The following is a 23852-nucleotide window of genomic DNA, read 5'->3' as shown; positions in this document are numbered from 1 at the left end:
TGCACTGGTTCATCGCTGTCAAGTGAAGACCTCAAAGGTGTTCTTTAAGTTTTGAAAACATGAAAGTCAGATGGGGTGAAGAGGGAACTGTATGGAGGATGATTGATGACAGTGAACCCAAAGTGTCGGATTGTTGCAGATATCGCAGCGTTCGTGTGTGGTCTGGCACTGTTGTCCTGAAGGAGAGGGTGTTCCATGTGCGGATAAACTCTTCAAATCTGTGCTTTCAGTTTATCATGCTCCAACAAAGTTATGTTTCATACTGCCATGTTATTCACTACATGTCAGAGGTCTGTAGTGGCAGAAGATTGCAACATGTGTCAGTGAAGTGGGAAAGTTGATCGGGTAGTGTGCTTAACATGTAATTCCTCAACTGATATTGAGAACAAAATAAAAAATTACTTTTTGGCATGCCCTCATAGTTGTAGTTCAAAATAAGGTTTCTGCATCAGTACCTATGCAGTAGTGTATTTGAGAACTTGATGTGTTCTTCAATTTATTCCAAATAACTCTCTTGCTATCAAAAACAGAGGATTTTGTTGTAGTTGTTTGAAACCGTTCTGAAATATTTGAAAAATGTTTCACCATTTTCTCTTTCCCTTAATTTGTAATAGTTGTTTCTGATTCCCAATATTTTGTTGTAGCATTTTGTCTCCAATAACAATTTCAGATCTGTGTTGTCTTTCAAGTTTATCTGTTTCTACTTATATTTACTCTCTCACATGATATTCAATTTTGAGATGCACATTTTAAGTTGCTTTTCCTGTTGATATTCATGTTGAGTGAGATGATATTATTATTAAATTATTCATGTTTCTGTTTGTAGTGATTTCAACTCCTGTTACTCTGCAATAACCTTCTGCTTTTTTCCTTTCTTTACGGTCTGTCAGAAATTGTTTATGAATTTACTTATGTTGTTTGGTTTGGACATTTTCATTATATCCAGACTTGTGAAATTCATTCTACATTTTGTGAGCTGTTATGTTTTCCTTTTCTACTGAGCCACACATCTATTAAATGCTGTTAACAGATTCATAAATATTGCTTCTCTTGAAAATCAGGTTTTCAGCTCCTTATTGATGTAAGTTGTTGTGATGCTAACATTGCTGATAATTTATCACGTAATGAATACACCTACATTTACATCAGTCCTCCGAAAAATCAACCTCATAGAGTGTGGTGGAGAGTACTTGTGGTACCACCAATTGATTCCCCCTTTGCTGCTCCAATTGTGAATGGCAAATGGGAAGAATGATTGTCGGTAAGCCTCTGTATTAGTTCTACTTTCTCAAATTTTCTCATCATGATCATTTTGTGAGATGTATGTGGGATGAAGTAATATGTTGTCCAGCTCTTCCTGGAAAGTACTTTCATGAAATGCCAATAGTAAACTTATCCATGATGCACAATGCCTCTCTCGTAACGTGTGCCACTGGAGTTTGTTGAGCATCTCTGTAATGCTCCCTGCAGACTAAGTGATCCTGCTCTTCATTGGACCTTCTGTATCTCTTCTATCAGTCCTTCTGGGTAAGGGTCCCAGGATGATGAACAGTACTCGAGCACTGGCAAACAAACCCCTTTTAAGCAACTTCTTTCATAGTTGAGCTACATTTCCATAAGATCCTTCCTATGAATATCAGTGTAGCATCTCCTTTTCCTAATATTTGTTTCATGTGGTCATTCCACTAAAGGTCACTCTGGATAGTGCCTCCTAGGTATTTTATGGTCGATACTGTTTCCAGCAATTTTTCATCACTAGTATAATTGTATAGTAGTGGAGATCATTTCCTATGTGTGGACAATATGAGATATTTGTTTACACTCGGGGTCAGCTGCTGGAGCCTACACTGTTCACATGTCCTCTGCAGATAATTCTGCAAATCAATACTGTCTTCTGGCATTGCTACATTCTTTTACACATCCATATCATGTGCAAACAATCTTAAAGAGCTTCCGACACTTTCTATGAGATCATTTATATACATTGTAAACAGTAACTGCCATATCCCAGTTCCTTGGGACTCTCCAGAGACTACTGTACCTTTACTTCTGTTGATTTTGTTCCATTATGAGTGATGTGTTGAGTTGTATCTGCAAGGAAGTCTTGATTCTAGTTGCAAATCTGTTCCGATACATGGTAAGCTCGTATTTTTTTTCACTAAATGGCAGTAGAGGACGGTGTAAGATGCGTACCTGAAGCTGAGGAACATGGCATCAACCCGAGTGCTGTTGTCTACAGTGCTGTGGATCTCATGGACGAACAGAGTGAGCTGAGTTTTGCAAGATCTCTGTTCTCGAACTCCGTGTTGAATTTTATAGAAGGGGCATCTGTTCCCAAAAGTGTAAACGTGTTCCATAATTCTACGACAGGTTGATATCAATGATGTAGGTCTATAATTATGTGCATCTGTCCTACAACCCTTCTTGAAAAGGGGAATGGCCTGCACTTTTTTCCATTTGTTAGGTACCCTTCATTGCTCCAGCAAACAACAATAAACTGCCGCTAGAAATGCAGCAAATTCCTTTGCATAATCTTTGTAGATTTTTACAGGTGTCTTATATTATTGTGATGGATTTCCACAACTGAGTGATTGTAGTTGATTTTCTATTCTGTGCTCGTTTAACTCAACATCTGTCATTTCGATGTTCATACAGTGTTTGAGAGGAGGGATTGTATTATAGTCTTCCACGGTGTAACAATTTTGGAAGACCATATTTGGTATTTTGGCATCCTCTCTGTTATCTTCCATTTTGGTTCCAGTATGATCACTGAGTGACTGAAAAGATGATTTTGAACCGTTTACTGATTTTAAGTAAGACCAAAACCTCTTAGGGCTTTTTGTCAGACAAATGACAAAATTTTAGCTTCAAAGTTATCAAATGCTCGTCTCATTGCTGTCATTATCCTTATTTTCACTTTGTTCACATTTTATTTGTCAGCTAGGTTTTGACTTCTCTTTAATCTATAATGAAGCTCTCTTTGTTTATGTAGCAGTTTTCTAACGAGGCTATCCACTCACAGTGGAACTTTACCGCCGCGTAACGTATTACTCAGAACATACCTGTCTAAGGCTTATTGAACGATGCTTTTGAATGTTTTACTTTTGTGCTCCACGTCTTTGTCCCCAGAAATGATGTTTGACGTTGACTACCCAGATACTCTGCAATTTTATCCTGTCACTTTAGCTGAGCAAAAATATTTTCATACCGCTCTTAACACTGCTTTTTTTGATAACCCGTAGTCATAGTTATTAACACAGCCTTATGAACACTGATTCTGTCCTTTATGTTAACTGATGTATCAGGCTCCCTTTTCGTGGACGATTTTACCATCTATTGCAGCGCGCAGCGTACGTGTTTCCTGGAGCGCTGTCTTCAGCGTTCTCTTGACCGTCTTTACTCGTGGAGTGTCGCCAATGGCTTCCGTTTTTCTGCCGAGAAGACGGTCTGTATTAACTTCTGGCGCTACAAAGAATTTCTCCCACCGTCTTTACGACTTGGTCCCGTTGCTCTCCCATTCGTGGAGACAACAAAATTTTTAGGTCTTACATTTGACAGGAAACTTAGTTGGTCTCCACATGTGTCTTATTTGGCTGCCCGTTGTACCCGTTCTCTCAATGTCCTCCGTGTTCTCAGTGGTATGTCGTGGGGAGCGGATCGAACCGTCCTCCTTCGCCTATATCGGTCGATCGTCCGCTCCAAGCTGGTTTATGGGAGCTTCGTATACTCCTCTGCACGGCCATCCATCTTACGCCGCCTCAACTCCATACAACATCGGGGTTTACGACTTGCGATCGGAGCGTTTTATACTAGTCCCGTCGAGAGTCTTCATGCTGACGCTGGTGAGTTGCCACTCACCTACCGGCGCGATATACTGCTTTGTCGGTATGCCTGTCGGCTACTGGCAATGCCTGACCACCCATCTTATCGTTCCTTTTTTGATGACTCTCTCGACAGTCAATACGGGTTGTATGTCTCCGCCCTGCTACCCCCTGGAGTTCGCTTTCGTCGCCTCCTTCAACACCTTCATTTTTCACTCCCTGCCACCTTTCGAGTGGGCGAGAGCCACACGCCACCTTGGCTCCAGGCTCAGGTTCGCGTCCACCTTGACCTCTGCTCACTCCCGAAGGAGGTTACCCCCGATTCAGTCTACCACTCCCGTTTTGTCGAACTTCGTTCGAAGTTCATTAATATGACCTTCATTTATACAGATGGCTCTAAGACCAATGACGGGGTCGGGTGTTCTTTTATTGTCGGGGCACAAAGTTTCCAATATCGGCTCCATGGCCATTGTTCGGTCTTCACAGCTGAGCTCTTTGCCCTCTACCAGGCTGTCCTTTACATCTGCCGCCACCGACATTCTGCATATGTCATCTGCTCCGATTCCCTGAGCGCTATCCAGAGCCTCGGTGATCCGTACCCGGTTCACCCTTTCGTGCACCGGATCCAACGCTCTCTTCAGCAGCTGGTGGACGTCGGTTCTCCGGTTAGCTTTATGTGGATTCCTGGCCATGTCGGTATCCCTGGGAACGAAGCTGCAGATGCCGCGGCCAAGGCTGCGGTCCTCCAGCCTCGGACAGCTTCTTGTTGTGTCCCTTCGTCAGATTGTAGCAGGGTAATTTGTCGGCGCATTGTCTCGCTGTGGCATGCCGATTGGGCTGCACTTTCAGACAACAAGCTTCGGGCCTTGAAAGCTCTACCCGTGGCTTGGACGTCCTCCTCACGCCCTTCTCGGCGGGAGGAGGTAGTTTTGGCCCGGTTGCGAATTGGCCACTGCCGGTTCAGCCATCGCCATCTGCTGACGGCTGCGCCGGCGCCGTTCTGCCCATGTGGGCAATTGCTGACGGTCCGCCACATTTTAACGTCGTGTCCGAATTTTAACACCCTACGTCTCGATATTGGCCTGCCATGTACTGTAGAAGCCATTTTAGCGGATGACCCACGAGCAGCTGCTCGCGTTCTTCATTTTATCAATTTGACAACCCTCTCAAAGGACATTTGATTATGCTGTTTTCTTTTTTAATCCTATGCCTGTCAGTATGTCTTTCATCGTGTTCTCCGTTTTGTTGCTGTTTTAAACTTGTGACTCGCGGTGCATTCCTAAAGTAGTCTGGGCGCTAATGACCGTTGACGTTGTGCGCCACAAAAAAAAAAAAAAAAAAAAAAAAAAAAAAAAAAAAAAAAAAAAAAAAAAAAAGTTAGCTGATTTAAGAAGTTCAGGTGTGTTACTAGGAGGTCTGTTACATTCACGAGTTGATTCTCAAGTTACCTGCTTGAAGTAATTTTCGGACAAATAATGTTACAGAAATCCTTGTCTCTGGTACCGGTTTTGATAGCATGAATCTCCCAGTCTATACCTGGAAAGTTGAATTCACCCCATATTTTTGTTTGTATGAAGTGGCCGCTATTGAGATTTTTATGGGAATCTTGCGCACCTATGTATAAAGTGCACCAACTACAAATAACATTGTCTTGTACTGTACTGTTGTTGTTATAAAACTGCAAGCCTGTACCTGTTCCTTCATTATTGTTTGAGCCAATACACTTTTAAGTTGTGCTGTCATACGTCCAAGTGAGCAGCAGTAAAATAAAATAAATAGCGAGCTAGGTAAGAAAAAAACGAACGATACATGCAAGAAAATGATCTAGTTTCCAAACTAGCAGCACAATCTCACATGAGGCAATTCTCTTCCAGAGAATCGAGTAAGCACTTGACTGTGATCTGATGCAGCTGTGCTATTTAATGCTTCGAGTGTCATTACTGTACGGTAACACTTCTACATGGCATCAGAGTGATACAATGAAAGTTTTTTTGTATTATTGTTTTGTTAAACAGTGACATAGCTAATATAATGGAAATTTATTTCATCGTTTGCGATTTTGCTTATACATGTTTACCTTGGTAACGTAAGGACATTTGTTCTTTGTATGTGTGCAGTGTAGGCCCGCACCCGCTTGTGTTATAGAAACTGGCATGCCCACTCGAGGATTAAGTTATCAGGTAATAAGAAAGAGACATTGATAGGTTGTACTTTCCCACCAAGTTCACAGGATAATTCAAATACGGATTGTCATTGGTGCTGCTCTGTGAAGTAGTAGTTGAATTACCTACTTAGAGTTCAATGGTTGTTCCTGATGGTGGATGGCTGTCTTTTCTAAAGTTGCCTCAATGGTAATCCACAGCAACATTAACCAATTCACTTGGCTCTTGGATATAGTTTGTGAATACTTGCCCCAGGCTGATATTGTTATATTTTCTCTATTTTTCCCCAACATTTTGATATCTTCTGATAAAAATATGTATCTCAACCTGAATACATTGTGCTTTTCTTGTCTCTATTTTCTGTCTGAAATCATGTCACAGTTCTGAATTACCATTTGCGCACTCAAGGCAATCCCAGTTAAATATACTGAGACTCTAATTTTTTGTCGTGATTTAGTAAGCAACTGACTAATGATGATAGGTGGTAACTGTTCAGTTCGAAATTGTCAGTGGCTCTGATATGAATCTCATCTTTATAATTTCTGTAAGTTTGAACATTTCTCACCCTGTTTTTGCAACTTATATAACTTTTCATTTTGTTAACATTTTTGTAAAAAATTTCATTGAATATTGATGACTTTCTATCCTGAGACGTAACTGATCACTTCCTGAAAAATCCAGATAATGATACAGTTTTGTTTCATTTTCTTTTGAATCTCTTTAGCTTTATCACAATAATAGATTTTACTGCCAAAGATAGTTTTGTTTTACACTATCCAGTTACACTAATGTGACCACCTGACAAAGACCTTAATAACCATATTTTTTTACATGGACCATTGCGAGATGTGCGGAAGAGAGTCAGTGAGGCTCTGGAAGGTACTGACAGGGATGTGGAGCAGTGCCGACTCCATTGCCAATCCCAACTGCACTAGGTTTGCCTGTTGAGGGTTCATGGTGCTAACAGCCCAATTAACGTGCTCCAACAGATTCTCAGTTGGGTTTATTCAATAAGCATGGTGGCCAGGGGAATATGGTAAACTCTCTCAGGTGCTTTTCGAACCACACACATACATTGCATTGTCCTGGTGCTAGATGCCATTTTGCTGAGGAAAAACAAATTGCACATAGAGGTGGACATGTTCCCCAAGGACAGAGGTGTACTTTTGTTGATCCATTATGCCTTCCAGCAGAGAATGATGAAATCACCCAGGGAATGCCATGAAAACATTATAAAGATCATGATGCTCCATCCTCCTGCCTGGTCCTTCCTGACAGTTGTTGCAGGGTCATGCACGCCAAAGGCCATATGTTCGGTGGATCATAACATGTGATTCATTTAAGGAGGTCACGTTTCGCCACTCAGTGGATATCCAGTTGTCATATTGGCATGCAAATTCTAGCCTTTGTTACTGGTGAACAGCAGTCAGAATGGGTACATGAACCTGGCATCTGCTGCAGTGGCACATAGGCAGCAAAGTTCGCTGTATGGTTGTTGAGGAGGCACTGTTGGTAGCCCATTGGTTCATCTGTGTGGTCAATTACTCAACATTTGCATGTCAGTTCGCTTGTATACCTCTCTGCAGCCATCATTCACCTCTGTCATCTATGGCCATTAGTCAACTATAGATTCCTCGGCACCAGTTTTGGATAGTTCCCTTTTGCCATGCATTGTATACTTCAACCACAGTAGCACGCAAGCAGTTTACAAACTTAGCCGTTTCAGAAATGCTTCCATTCTTGGCCTCTGAAAGCCAGTGGTTGTGCCTGTTTGGATGTCAAATAAATCACTTTGTTTCCATGTTACGACAATGACTGCACTGTTTTCTGCATTCCCCGACATGGTTTATGTACCCTCCACCACTAGTGCTGCCACCTGCCATCTGTGATGAGAGGTTACTGCACATTGACGTCGAACATAGGCAGTGATCATATTAATGTGATTGGACCTTGTAGTATTGTGATATTCCTGCCACAAGTCAGGTATTGTTTTGAACATTGCGAGGAGCAGGACGGTGCGATGATGATGATGTCGTTGGGAATAAGTAATTTTGGTTGAATGGATATTGTTGTGCTGATAAAAATATGAGTGTAACTCCCCCTTCTGCGCCCTTCCCCTTTCTCCCTCCTCTACTCGTGTTTTCTAGTTCTGGCCCTAAACACTGTGCTTTAGCCTCAGCAGATGTGGGATGATTGACCTTGGACAGGCCCCTGGCGTGCAGTATACCCCAAATTATCCATCCCTAAGTGTGGTTGTCCAGACAGCTAAGCCTAGCTCTAGTTCACCCTAAAAGTTTTGCTTTGTCTTAGAGAGTGGCTGTCATCTTTTTCACGTAGATGAAGTGAACATTTGAAATTTTGGAAGCTGGAGATCCAGTATAAACTTTCCTCTTGATACCATTTCAATTCTCTTGTCTATTTTTAGTGAATGTGGTACTTCCATTTGCTTCACAGCATTTTGCGGATGTTAGTTTGGACTCATGAGCACAGTAGTTCTGCAGTTCAAAAAAGTTTGATTTGAAAGAATAAAATTAAATTTGCAGTGGGATTTGCAACACCATAAAGTTTTATTCACAGTGCTTATATGGTGGCAGTGCATAAGATAATTTCATTTGGTTAGTTGTCATTTGTACAATGAGTATTTTAGTCTGTTTAATAATTTACACACTCACATTAACTTCGTGTCATTGTGATGTAAGGAAGTGATGTTGAGGTGAATGTCATTAGTGCTGCTGCTACTACTGTATTCAGTCACTTATGTAAAAAATAGATTAATAAACAACTTTTCTTCACCACAGATGGAAGACAAGAAGATGCGATCCTATGCTGTAATCCCCCCGATACTCTTGGATGCGAGGCAAAGGCGTGTGACGTTCTCTAATGACAATGGTCGTATCGAAGATTTTACGGCAGAATATAAGGAACGACAATTGCTGAATGTTTGGACCGAGTCGGAACGCGAGTTATTTAAAGAGAAGTATTTGCAGCATCCGAAGAACTTCGGCCTCATCGCCTCTTACCTGGAGCGCAAGAGTGTCTGTGATTGCGTCCAGTATTATTACTTGAGTAAGAAGACAGAAAACTACAAACAGCTCCTGCGCAAATCGCGACAACGGACACGCGCTTCTCGAAACAATCCTCACGGGAAAGTAAGTGGTGCCAGTGGTTCCGGGAGTGGTAGTGGTGCTCAGTCCCTTGCCGATGTTCCTGGTGGTGTGACGACTCGTCTCCAACGAGAGCAGCAACAACAGAAGCAGGAGATGGCGCCTCCTCCTCTTTCACCACCTCCTGTGGCACCTGCACCATCCTCGTCACCTGCTCCGTCCGCAACCACGCCTTTAGCAGTTTCTACCACGACATCTACGACATTAGATGTCAAGGACGGTCGACCCACACCAACAGCATCACCAGCTGACAAGGAACAGACGGCGTCTGACAAGGATAAGTCTTCGGGGTGAGCAGTATTTTGATACTCTGGTGGATGTAGACTTTGCTTTGGATTTTATTTCTGCTTATTACTAGGAAGATGATGCAGAATAACTTCTGTGTTATACATCTAAACACTTTCTTTATTTTACGAGTTCACACTTTTCACATACATGTTTTAATACTATGATAGTGGGATAGCTTGGGTAGAATCCAAATGACATTAAAAGCAAAAACTGTTCACTGTAAAGAAAAAAAAAACCTCAAGCAGTAGCTCAGGTTTGAACTTTCAGTTTTTGATGTTGAAGTTTTGTTTGGAATGCGTCAGTGTGATGTTGAGGTACCATAGCTATTACAGTGTTCCTGTGGTCTTTAGTCCTAAGACTGGTTTGACACAGCTCTCCACAATAGTCTCTCTGGTGCGAGCCTCATCATTTCGAAATAACTACTGCAGTCTACATCCATTTGAATGTGATTACCATATTTGTCTCTTGCCCCCCCCCCCTCCCCCCACTAGATTCCCTCCCACCCCTCCAATGTTCCTCGCACCACACCGATTTCTTCCAATAGCATCGTGACACTTGGCTCAAAATGTGTCGTTAGAGCTGATCCCTTCTCTCAGTCAGTTTGTGCCGTAAATGTTCTTCCCAGTTTTATTAAGTACCTCCTTATTAGTTATCCAGTCTACCCGTCTTATCGGCAGCATTCCTCTACAGAGCCACACTTCAGAAGTGTTTACTCTCATTTTGCTTGAACTGCTTATCATTAAAGTTTCACTTCCTTAAAAGGCTACATATTAGACAAATACTTTCAGAAAAGATTTCAAAACACTTAAAATTTATATTTGACGTTAACAGATTCCTCTTTTCCAGAAATACTTTCCTTGCTACAGTGAGTCTACATTTTATAACCTCTCTACTGTGTCCATTATCAGTTATTCTACTGGGGTACACAGCAAAACTGATCAGCTACTTTTAGTGTCTCATTTTCTAATATAATCCTCATAACATTGTCTGATTTAGTTCAAATACTTACCATTACCCTTGTATTACTTTTGTTGATGTATCAGAACCTCTTTCCAAGGCACTCTCCATTCCGTTCAGTTGCTCTGACAAATCCTGTACTGTCTCTGATGGAATTACAATGGCATCAGGAAATCTCAGAGATTTTATTCCTTCTCCATGAACTTTAATTACTATTTGAAATTTCTCCTTAGTTTCCTTTACAGTTTGCTAAGTCTACAGATTGGACAACATTGTGGATAGGCTATAATTTTGTCTCACTCCTTTCTCATCTACTGCTTTCCTTTTGTATCCTTCGACTCATATAGATTGATTTCAGTACAAGCTGAATGTAACTTTTTTCTCTCTGTGTTTTGACCCTACATCCTTCAGAATTTCAAAGACTGTATTCCAATCAACAACGTTTCAAAGGCTTTCTCTAAATCTACAAAGCTATAAATGTAGGTCTGCCTTTTTTAAACTTAGCTTCTAAGATAAGTCAGTGTGTCAGTATTGCCTCATGAGTACCCACATTTCTCCAGAACTCAAACTGATTTTCACTGAGGTCAGCTTGGTCATCTTGCACCTCTTTGTTTCATTCTTTGATACATAATTCAGGTCAGTATTTTGCAACCATGACTTACTAAACTGATAGTTCCGTAATATTCACACCTGCTGGTACCTGCTATCTTTGGAATCGAAATTATTCATTCTTCCTGAATTCTGACTCTTTCATTTGTCTCATATATCTTGCACACCAGGTGGAATAGTTTTGTAGTGGGTGGCTTTCTGAAGGATCTCAATAATTCTGTGGGAATATCATCTTCTCCAGGGGCCTTAGTTGGACTTAGGTCATTCAGTGCTCTGTCAGATTCTTCTCACAGTATCATATTCCCGTCTCATCTTCATCTGCCTTTCTGTAAAATTGCCTTCAAGATCATTTCCCTGGTAGAGCCCATCTGTACATACCTTACATCATTCAACTTTCCTTTCTTTGTTTAATACTAGTGTACCATCTAAATTCTAAATAGAGTGGCAATATTAGGTTTTTCCATTTCTGTTAGGCCTGCTTCCAAAATTTTGATGTTTTTAATTATTGGACATTAATTTTCCTTACGTCTCCAAGGGAATTTATAGGGTGCAGTGATATAACCTTTGAAAACAAAATATTTGGTTTTTGTATATGATGTAAAATATTTTGATGCATTTTTATACTGACTTACAGAATTCTACAAAAAAATTTGTCAGTTTCTTCCAGTGACTGTCTTTGTAAAAAGGCATTAAAAACATGCGAATGTATTTTTGCATCAGTTGCCTCAGTTCACATGTAAACAGTGTGGAGGAAGATCGGTTTATTGCGATTCGCATTAAGGATGTTAACATTGGCAGTAATTCATGTAATTTACATCATTTCACAATGTACCGAGTTTCGTGGTCAATCAGTGATAGTATATTCTTAAAGTGAAAAGGCTTGATTCTGATGATAATGTGTACACATTTCAAAGTATTTTGAAGTTTGACATGTGTTGAAACAAAATCTTTTGCAGTATCACATGATAATAGTCTTAAGGCCAAAACTGCGATTGTGAAATACAGGGTATCCCAAAAGTTACGACTGGGCTGAATATTGTGAAAATGATAAGGGGCAGGGATGGGGTGGATGTGGATATAAGCAGAGAGGATGCATTCAACATGGTATGACCATTGGCAAGCAAAGGGGGTGGGGGGAAACTTTTTGGTGAACTGCGAGAGCTGTCCTTCATTTTGCTATCTGCTGTATTGGATTCAGCTCACGTTTCTTCAGTGGGAGGGGCTCGTGTGATACATGTTCGAACAGTAGAATTTGACGAGATAGGTAAAAAGTGATAAAACGTGATGGATCACTTTATGTAGCATGTGTAATTCGTCATGAATCACAACATGAATGGCACGCAACACATTACAAAACAAAGTGCATTTCACAGAATGTGTTCTGCACACTTTGTGTGTACCTGAAGACATTTCTGTATCCTTCGGAGAAAGTTTGCATCGACATGATGCTTCACTGCAGGTGCAACATAACTGGCCTTGAAAATCCACTGTTCCAGATTCTGCACCTCCACAGGATACACCATGGGCTTCAGGTATCCCCACAGGTAGAAATCAAGTGAACATTGCGGCCACTCCATGGGACCATGACAGTCAATACGACAACTGGGTAGCTGCATGTCAAGCTATTACTGTACACAAGCACCCTACCCTGCTGAAAGCACAAAGAAAATGTCCCATCTTTATTGAGAAGCGTAGACATGACCACTTCATCTGGCAGATAGGTCGCAGCATTAAGCATTTCTGTCAGCAAGGTAGGACCAATGAGATGCGTTCACCAAGTGCCGCAATATACTGTCACTTTGCCACGTCCTGAGGCCTACAGGGAGACGTCCACCTTGAGTTATCCAATGACCAGTATCGCAAGTTGTGGTTTTTGACTTGCCCATTCATGTAAAAATTCACCTCTGTACTAAGGAGTATGTCATAAGCAATATTGTGATTGGTGGCTGCACCCTTTGATTAGGGTCATCTTCTGCCAGATGTTTTTGGAGTTGCATTTTAAATGGGTGCCACTTCAGTCTCTGTAGGATCCAGTGGATACTTCTCCGAGGAGTGCCACACCATTGTGCCAGTCTCCTGATACCTTGGACAGGATTCGTGGCCACTGCTGCAACACTGGCGTGGTTTTAGTCTTGTCAGTTGCTGTGTGGGGATAGCCAGTAAAGGGCTTATCTGCCGCCAATCCCATTTCTTGAAATTTTCTGATCAATTTCCTGACGGCACTCTCCGTTCCCTGCTACATGTGTTGCTAGTTGAAGTCACTGGTAATTGCCTAGGAATTCCGGGCACCAGCTAGCAGGATGATTTAGATCCTCTATTCTTCAGTCAGTGGCACATTGTTAACAGCACACCTGCAAGAACGTAAGCAAAACATTTGAGCATGTTGGATGATAAATTACACATATTATAACAAATGACACATGACTTTTTACCAGTCAAAGTTATAGCAAAATGGACTTCACCATTGTGTTTGTGGTCAAATTCTACACTTAAAACATGACCCGCCCCCCCTGCCCCCACCCCCCTCCTCCTCCTCTCATTGAAGAACTGTGAACTGAATCCTATATGATGGATACCAAGATTGGATGACTGCTCTCACAGGTCACCCAGGGAGTTTCACCTCACCCCCTTTGCTTATATCAATATCCCCCTTGTCCCTTCCTCTTGCCATTTGTGCACTATTTAGAGCAGTTCTGACTTTTGGACACACCGTAAATAATCTGTACAGTCAACGCTGAAGATGATATACTTTGTACCCCAGTGCATCCAATCTAGTGTTAATGATCTCTAAATTCATTTCCTTAATGCTCCTTATTCTCATGGATCCTACACTTGAGTGATTAACATTTTTTGTTTCTGTCAATTTGCATTTTTGTTTTCGTGTACCATAAGAAATTTTCTCTGTGTTAAAATTTACTTCACATTTGAGATAAAATTTGAATTTTCAAAGATGTTTACCATCTTCATTGTCAGAGGGTGGTAAGCCCCAGCACTAAGGTTGATCCATGACAGTACCTCTTTGTAAAGAATGTATTTGTTTGGGGGAGGGGGGGTGAGAGAGAGAGAGAGAGAGAGAGAGAGAGAGAGAGAGAGAGAGAGAGAGAGAGAGAGGGGGGGGGGGGTGGCGGAATAGTTTTTATCCTGTGGCTACCACTTATTCTGATGTCCCTTTTAACTTTAAGACATTGGGAATTCCAGTGACACATGCATTTTTGATCAGGATTACCCCCTCATACGGACAGTCTTGCTGCTTACTGCAGGGTGGGTTTGGGAGCGCCATCTTTCCTCTCCAAACAACTTTGTTGCTTCGTTGATACACAACAACTCACATTTTATTTCTGCTGTCACTGCATAACATTCCTGAACCCATGAAAATAATTGCTGCAGAGAGAGAGAGAGAGAGAGAGAGAGAGAGAGGGTGAAGCAGTGTGTATGTGTGTGTGTGTGTGTGTGTGTGTGTTGGTCACATTATAGACTGTTGGGGAGTCCCAATTCATTCTCAAATGTATTGCTGCAGTCACAGTTAGTTGTTTAGTTAGTTTCATATTCCATGGATCATTTGCACAATAAATTGTAATGATGTAGAACAAGTCATTTTATATTCACGTAAAAATTAGTTTGTAAATACTTCTACACAGTGATAGTTTTCAAATGGTTTAGTTTTTTGAGTTAGTAACTCCTACTCACCACGTTCTACACATTTCAATAATAGAAATTCTTCTATGAAATAGAAGAAGTTGTCAAGATGAAACTTTTTCAGTCTTTTTTCTTTTGCTGCTTGTCAGACTGCTATATCACTGGATAAGTGCTCAGACATTTTGGTTGCCTTTTTACACCCCTTTTTGTGCTAAAGTCAACATTAATGTGGAGTAATTAATTTAATTTTTTCCTCTGGTATTGTAATTACGCATGGTGTTGTACCTTTTGAACGGCAGTTGATTATTTGAAAAAATTTAATGATGAAATAAATATGCTATGAGGCAGTAATCAAAATGCCTAACTCCTTAAACAGATGTCTACAAGATGACCATGTGTGAGCACTACGCTTTATTCTCACAACATATTTTTTTGAACAGAGTTCCAAAATGTGTTTTTTCCAGTATAAATTCTCATCAATATGGATATCCAAGAATTTTGAAGTTTCCACCCTATTTATTATTTTCACACTGTGTTACACTTATCATTGGTGTAGTATCTCTAGATGCACAAAAACAGACTATGTTGGGTCTTTAAAACTGGGAGTGAGATCATTCGCAGGAAATCGATAAGAATTAATTTTAAGGACATTGTACAAGTATGTATCCTTTGATTCAGTTAGTGAAAGAGGGTACAGCAATCACAGGCAACTTGAATTTATTGAAGAAGGTACAGAGTTCTGTTACTGAGTGACCATCTTCAATGCTAGAGGTAATACAGGAACCAGTTAGCATACAGTCATGTACATGTTAACGTCAAAGTACAATTGTAAAAGTTTCACATGTAAGTGGATATTATATATCAGCACACAAAGGTAACACATTTCAGCCAATTCTTGGACTATACATGTCAAGAGCTCAAATTGCCCTAACATCGCTGTTTACAGCTATCTGGCCTCAGGGTACATCATACATGGCTATAGGCCTCTCTGCACATGTCATGTCACAATAACACATTATATATAATAGCTAGTTATTTGTATTATCAAGAGTAGCAAATGTATGTATTGTCGATATGCGACAGAAGTGACTGCAACAGTCAGTGATGTTAAAACAAAAATTCTTTTCAACCAAAGTGGTAGTAATGTGACTTACTTCATGTAAGTGACTAATAATATTTATGTAATTGTTATACATATTGTATCAAAGATGTACAGTGTATATAAATTTATCTAGAAACAGTACACGTTCATCGGTTTCTATAAAATTTAACGACAGTAGTTAAAAAAAGGATTACATGAAAACCACAGTTGTAGGAACACAACTATGTGCCCCAAGTGATGCTTATGTTAACTAGTCACTCTCTAGGCTATTGTAATTTCTATAATTATGCATCGCTACCAGCACTAAAAGAAACATAAGGTACAAACAGATCTCCATTTAAAGTATGTTATTTCAAGTTTAATAAATAATGGAACAAAATTAATCTAAAGTGAGTGTGAGTGAGTGACAGATAGTTGCTGAGCAGTTCAGATGCTTATACGTGATAAGGTGCCCTTACATCACAAGTAATATAAGGGTAAATGATGTTATATTAGTTTACTGATAGACATTATAGATAGAAAACTGTTGATAAACTGCTTAAATGCATCTAAATTCAATTATGGAAGCTCACAGAGAATACATACTCATAAATAGTGTTGGAGGTGGATAGCCATAAACATGTCATTCGTGCCAAATCCATGAGTCTTTGGCATTCACCTTATTTGGTCAACCACGACAGATCTTCAAATCTCAAAAACCTGATCTCTGAGCAGTCCCCCTCCCAAAGAGATGCTTGATGGCAACTAATCTTGATGTCCTCCAACAAACTCATACACCTATCCTCCTCACATGGATACAACTTCCTCATCATTGAGGACGTCACAGTCACAACATGGCCACTTGAAATCGGATGGGCAGCATAATTTGACTTATCAGCTGCATCACTCCACTCTCAAGCAACATGCTCTTAATTGTCTGCCAGTTTGTCCCCATAACACTTGTCATAATGTGGGCAGTCAGTCTTGTATATGCCCAATTTGTGGTGCACATTTCTTTTTGCAACATTATTCCTCAAGATCAAGCCCTGACTATATGTGGTTGAAAATACTATGTTCGTGGGTGTGGTGTGTTTTTTTAATACACGAACTGAAGCAGTTCTGTCACTAATTTCCCTTAATAGGGCAAACAAACGTATTGGCACTGCTGTCATCAGCATTAGAAAAACTTTCCACATTTTTGTGAACTATATTATTGTAGATGATGTTGATATGAGTAATTGTTGACTTTCCCAATATATTCAATTATGTTCAACTTGGATTCACATTCTGTATTGGAAAGCAGTGCTTACATTAACTAGTTAAAAGCAAAAATGGAAAAATGCCTTTCTGTGTTGGCTTGTGTGCTTAGAGATATGTTTAATAATGCTATCAGTACAGGTACTATTTCTATAGATAGCAAAGGTAAGTTTATCACTAGAAATGCTGATACGATACAATTTTTCAGTGCCTGTGTTGTTCAGAAGTACAGTGCAATATTCCTTCAGATGTACATGTGTGTCTGAAGGAACATTGCATCGTACTTCCAAACCACACAGGCACTGCAATACTGTATTTATCTGCCGACACTGGGCAAGTGACTTTCAATTAAAATGTCTCCCCTGTATGGGTATGTACATAGTGGATGTGCGAGTGCAGGTTGTAGACATATGGTTGACGTTTTGTGGAAGTTTGGGTCTAGCTGTGAAGCATGCTCAGATAGCCTAATGGTAAGGCAACTGCTCATGAAAAGTGAGAAATCCATTATACACCTGACAGTTGTCCATATTTGGAATTGTGAATACATTTCATTTCATGTAGAAGTGCTAATGGTTAAGTCTTGTAACCATTTCATGTGTAAATACAGTTTTCTTATGTAAATTATTAAACCTGTTGACAGTAATATTGATGTCATAGTCATCACCTTTTGCTAGAAGCAGAGTATCGTCCTCATATCTAAGGTGCTATATATAGATCTAAAAACAAAGGTGATGTAACTTACCAAATGAAAGTGCTGGCATGTTGATAGACACACAAACAAACACAAACATACACTATACAAACAAACATACACTATACAAACACTATATATAGACGTATTTGCCACTTCTGGACATCTGGAAACAATTAGTTTTCCTATGAATTGATAAAAATAACTGCTAGGTAACCTGATAATACGCTGCCCATACTTAAACCATCTTCTTGTGTGAATATTTCTCCATTGAAAAGCATCTCAAGGAATTCTCTTACATTGCTAGGTAGTATATTTTGCATTAAAAAGTTTTGTTTAATAATCTATATAGTTCCAGTTATTAGAATATTAGTATATAAATTGTCTGTGTGTTTAATGAGATGAATTTCAAGTCATTTGACTCTGATAAGTCTTTTATTTTTCCAGTCAACTCTGTGCCATTTTTCACAGAGTAGCCTGATAGTGAGCAGTAGACATGGACCCTTCCTTGAAGTAACTAGTAAATGCCTTGAGTCTTTTAAGAAAGCACTTTGTACGTATCCAGCAATATTCCATGAATATACAGATTATTATCCAAAACTTTCTGATGCAAAATATGCTATCTAATGATGAAGCAAGAGAATTCCTTTAGGTGCTTACACTTATTTTAAATTATTTAAATTATAATTATTTTAAATTCAGGGAGAAGTATTCTTACTAGATGATGGTTTAAGAATGAGTAGCCCATTATCAGTTTTTTTTTTTTTCAATTTGTTGGAAAAGAGATTGATTCAATATCGCCCAGAAGTGACAAATAGGCCGAAAAATTACTTTAGATGTGTAGTTGGTACATAGTTAACTATTAAAAAGGTGATTACAGTGCTTTTGAAATGGAGTCAAACAGACTCATAAATATCTAGACTTGACCATCACCATTTCTAGTGATAAACATATCTTTGCTATCTATAGGAAAAGTAGATGTACCAATAGCATTATTAGCTGTGTGTCTAACCCTCAAAGCCAACATAAGACAGCATTTATCCATTTTGCGTTTAACTGGTTAATAAAAACCCTGCTTTCCAATATACAATATGGATCCAAGTTGAACACAATCAAATATATTGGGGTAGTCAACAATTACCCATATATTTATATCATCAACATCTACAATAATACAGTTAATAAAATAAAGTGGGAAGTGTTTCTAACACTGATGACAGCAGAGACAATAAATTTGTCTACCCTATTAGGGGACAGAATTGCTTCCGTTAATAAAAAATGTGAAAAGAACATAACATTTTCAACCACAGATTATCAGGGCTCAATATTCAGGAACATTATTGTAAAAAGAAATGTGTACCATGGATTGAGTGTATACAAGATTGAACGCCACACTGTGGTGTGTGTTACATGAGATGGACTGGCAGACAGTTAGAGGTTAGATTTGGTGAGCATGTAGCTTGAGAGTGGAATGATACAACTGATAAATCAAATTATGCTGCCCATCTGATTTCAAGGGCCACAGTTTGCCCATGATGTCCTCACATATGAAGATTCACACAGATGAGTCACAGACATGCACAACAAAAGGACTGCCAAACAAGTAGATATTAAACTAGAAAATACATACTTTAAATTGAGATCTATTTGTATTTTATATTAACGCTGGTAATGATACATAATTATGGAAATTACAATAAATAAATGGGTGATAAGTTAACATAAACACCACTAAGTGCACATAATGATGATGTACCTAAAATCGTGGTTTTGATAGAATCCTCTTTTCAACTACTGTTGTTCAATTTTGCAGAAACCAATGGATGTGTAATGATACATTTATATACAATGTACTTCCCTGATACAATATGAATAACATTGATCATTAGCCACTTATGTGAAGTGGTTCACATTACTACACTGTGATTGTAATGAATTTTTGCTGCTTTAACATTACTCACTGTTGTAGTCGCTTCCATTGTACTGTATATTGACTGTAAATGTGTTTGTTTATAACGGCTTTTCTCGTTGCAGTATAAATAACCAGCTATCGTATACAGACCATTACTGTAACATGCAGGGGCACCATAGTCATGTATAATTTACTCTGATGCTGGTTGTGAGGTAACTGTAAACAGTGGCCTAAGTGTAATTTGAACTCTCGACATGTATAATCTAAGAGGACTATGCCAAATATTGGCTGATAACACATTAACTTTATCTGCTTGTATGTACATCCTCTTATATGCAATCCAGCCACATTAATGTGACCAACGTCTACATTCGACATCAACTTGTTATAACCTCTCACAGAGGCAGGTAGCAGCACTACTAGTGAAAAGTGTGTAATGCGTTTTGGGGCATGCGGAAATGGAACAGTTTATCTCACATCTAAAAGAGCATGTCATTGGATTTCGGGTCAAGGGTGTAAATATTTATGAAATGGTTAGTCTGTAAACTGTTTACTTGCCACCATGGTTAATATATAACGTGCGTAGCAAACTGGCACTATCCAAAACTGGCACCAAAGTGACTGTGATTCATACACCACCGGGCATAGATGATGAGGTTAAATGACAACTGCGGAGATGTGTATGGGCAAATACATAACAATTGTTGAGCATATGATCGCCAAAATGAACAGAGGAGCTACCAGTAATATGTCCTCTACAACTATTTAGTGAATGTTGCTCCGTATGAGCCTCCACAGCACCCACTGCTGTTCATTGGCAGCAGAGACTGGAAGGTGCACACCCATACCACAGCTGTACATCCATTGAATAATGACAGGTGGCCTTTCCGTATGAATTACTTTTTATGCTCATATTGGACCTGAAATGTCTCAAAGGAAACATCCTGCAGCAATTGCCGGAAGAGTGCAGGTGGAGGAGGTAGCGTTGTGGTCTGGGGAATGTTTTTGTGGCATTCCATTGGTGATCTTGTCAGTCTAGAAGGTACAGTGGATCAACACAAGTATGCATCTATCCTTGGAGACCCTGTCTACCCCTACATACAGTTTGTTTTTCCTTGGCATGATGCCATCTATCACCAGGGCGATGTAATGTGTCACACAGCTCGCAAAGTACATGCATGGTTCAAAAAGCACCAGGCTGCATTTTCCATACTCTGCTGGTTATCGAGCTCCCTGGATTTAAAGCCAATCGACAGTCTGTGGGATCACCTTGATTGGGCTGTTCGCACCATGGATCTTCAACTGAGAAACCAAGCACAGCTGGCCACGGAGCTGGAGTCTGCGTGGCTCCACATTGTTGTCGATACCTTCTAGAACCTTATTGACTTTCTCCTTGCATGTCTCATAGTGGCCCGGGCTCTAAAAGTTGGCTATTGAGGCTTTTGCGGGTTGCCACATTAATGTAGTATTGATAATGGGTCAGTCAGTGACCTGAGTCTAGATCTTCTACAATAAACAGAAGTTGCCTCTGTTTGCTGTACCTTCTTTCACCAATTCAAATAAATTGAGCACTTCCAGGTTTCAGATGGAGTCAGATATAAAAATATGCTTGGGTTGGTTACAGTAGCAGTATCATCCACAAAAGAACTAATTCTGGTTGTTGTGTATTAGATTGAAGATTGTTAGCGTGTATGTATAACCAATGTATATCAACAACACCTGTTGGTAGCTGAGGGTTTCAATTAATTATCATTTATTTCTATAGAAGCTGCACGGTCATCAATGCTATCTGTTCTTTTGAGAACAGTTACTATCATCTGATATAGTTAAAGGCTACCTGGCCATTGACCTTCATCTGTGCGAATGCGCACAGGTTGCCCAAACTCTTACGGGAATCATCACCTTAGTGTGTGCGAGTAATGAGTGGGTGGGCAAATATCTAGTAGGAACATTATGTTTGTAGATTGTGGACAGATGGGAATGTGGGTCTCACCGGAAGTGTGCAAGGAATAAGTCCCTGCAGCCGCACTATTCAACTGTTTCCTTGGTGGCTCAGATAGATAGAGCGTCTGCCATGTAAGCAGGAGATCCTGGGTTTGAGTCCCGGTCGGGACACACATTTTCAGCTGTCCCCATCGAGGTATATCAACAACAACTGTTGGCAGCTGAGGATTTCAATTAATTTTCATTTATGTAGAGGTATCTGTTGAGAAGCCAGACAAATGTGTGGTTCCTGAAGAGGAGCCGCAGCCTTTTCAGTAGTTGCAAGGGCAACAGTCCGTATGATTGACTGATCTGGCCTTGTAACGTTAACCAAAACGCCTTGCTGTGCTGGTACTGCGAACAGCTGAAAGCAAGGGGAAACTACAGCCGTAATTTTTCCCGATGGCATGCAGCTTTACTGTAAGGTTAAATGATGATGGCATCCTCTTGGGTAAAATATTCTGGAGGTAAAATAGTCCTCCATTCGGATCTCCAGGCGGGGACTAGTCAGGAGGACATTGTTATCAGGAGAAAGAAAACTGGTGTTCTACAGATCGGAGCGTGGAATGTCGGAGCCCTTAATCGGGCAGGTAGGTTAGAAAATTTAAAAAGGGAAATGGATAGGTTAAAGGTAGATATAGTGGGAATCAGTGAAGTTTGGTGGTAGGAGGAACAAGACTTCTGCTGAGGTGAGTACGGGGTTATAAATACAAAATCAAATAGGGTTAATGCAGGAGTTGGTTTAATAATGAATAAAAAATAGAAGCATTGGTAAGCTACTGCAAACAGCATAGTGAACGAATTATTGTAGCAAAGATAGACATGAAGCCCATGCCCACCACAGTAGTACAATTTTGTATGCCAACTAACTCCACAGATGTTGAAGAGATTGATTAAATGTGTGATGAGATAAAAGAAATTATACAGATAGTGAAGGGAGACAAAAATTTGGTAGTCATGGGTGACTGGAATTAGATAGTAGGAAAAGGAAGAGAAGGAAAAGTAGTAGGTGAATATGGAATGGGGGTAAGGAATGAAAGAGGACGCCGCCTGGTAGAATTTTGCACAGAGCATAACTTAGTCATAGCTAACACTTCATTTAAGAATCATGAAAGAAGGTTGTATATGTGGAAGAGGACTTCAGACAGTGGATGGTTTCAGATAGATTATATAATGGTAAGACAGAGATTTAGGAACCAGGTTGTAAACTGTAGGGCATTTACAGGAGCAGATGTCACCTCTGACCACAATCTATTGGGTATGAACTGTAGATTAAAACTGAAGAAACTGCAAAAAGGTGGGAATTGAAGGAGATGGGACCTGGAAAAACTGAAAGAACCAGTGGTTGTAGAGAGTTTTGGAGAGAGCATTAGGGAACGACTGAAAAGAATGGGGGGAAAGAAATACAGTAGAAGAAGAATGGGTAGCTTTGAGAGATGAAATAGTAAAGGCAGCAGAGGATCAAGTAGGTAAAAAGACGAGGGCTAGTGGAAATCCTTGGGTAACAGAAGAAATATTGAATTTAATTGATGAAAGGAGAAAATATAAAAGTGCAGTAAATGAAGCAGGCAAAAAGGAATACAAACGTCTCAAAAATGAGATCAACAGGAAGTGCTAAATGGCTAAGCAGGGATGGCTAGAGGACAAATGTAAGGATGTAGAGGCATATATTACTAGGGGTAAGATAGATACTGCCTACAGGAAAATTAAAGAGACCTTTGGAGAAAAGAGAGCCACTTGCATGAATAGCAAGAGCTCAGATGGAAACCCAGTTCTAAGCAAAGAAGGAAAAACAGAAAGGTGGAAGGGTGTTTCAAAAATGACCGGTATATTTGAAACGGCAATAAAAACTAAACGAGCAGCGATAGAAATACACCGTTTGTTGCAATATGCTTGGGACAACAGTACATTTTCAGGCAGACAAACTTTCGAAATTACAGTAGTTACAATTTTCAACAACAGATGGCGCTGCGGTCTGGGAAACTCTATAGTACGATATTTTCCACATATCCACCATGCGTAGCAATAATATGGCGTAGTCTCTGAATGAAATTACCCGAAACCTTTGACAACGTGTCTGGCGGAATGGCTTCACATGCAGATGAGATGTACTGCATCAGCTGTTCAATTGTTTCTGGATTCTGGCGGTACACCTGGTCTTTCAAGTGTCCCCACAGAAAGAAGTCACAGGGGTTCATGTCTGGCGAATAGGGAGGCCAATCCACGCCGCCTCCTGTATGTTTCGGATAGCCCAAAGCAATCACACGATCATCGAAATATTCATTCAGGAA

The 23852-nt window shown here is 40.0% G+C and overlaps 1 protein-coding gene across 2 annotated transcripts in view; it reads left to right on the top strand.

Annotated features, from left to right (window-relative positions):
• The window catches only part of LOC126203504 (nuclear receptor corepressor 1-like), a 395459-nt gene that overhangs the window by 216017 nt on the left and 155590 nt on the right, over positions 1 to 23852 (top strand). For both annotated transcript variants that reach the window (XM_049937831.1, XM_049937830.1), the window contains exon 10: positions 8782 to 9437. In XM_049937831.1, coding sequence (XP_049793788.1) covers positions 8782 to 9437 — 656 coding nt within the window. The remainder of the gene's footprint in view (positions 1 to 8781; positions 9438 to 23852) is intronic.

This window comes from Schistocerca nitens, chromosome 9 (genome assembly GCF_023898315.1).
Source record: "Schistocerca nitens isolate TAMUIC-IGC-003100 chromosome 9, iqSchNite1.1, whole genome shotgun sequence".
Classification (NCBI taxonomy): domain Eukaryota; kingdom Metazoa; phylum Arthropoda; class Insecta; order Orthoptera; family Acrididae; genus Schistocerca; species Schistocerca nitens.
Note: the sequence above shows the minus strand (reverse complement) of the source record. Positions and strands in the feature narration are given on the sequence as shown.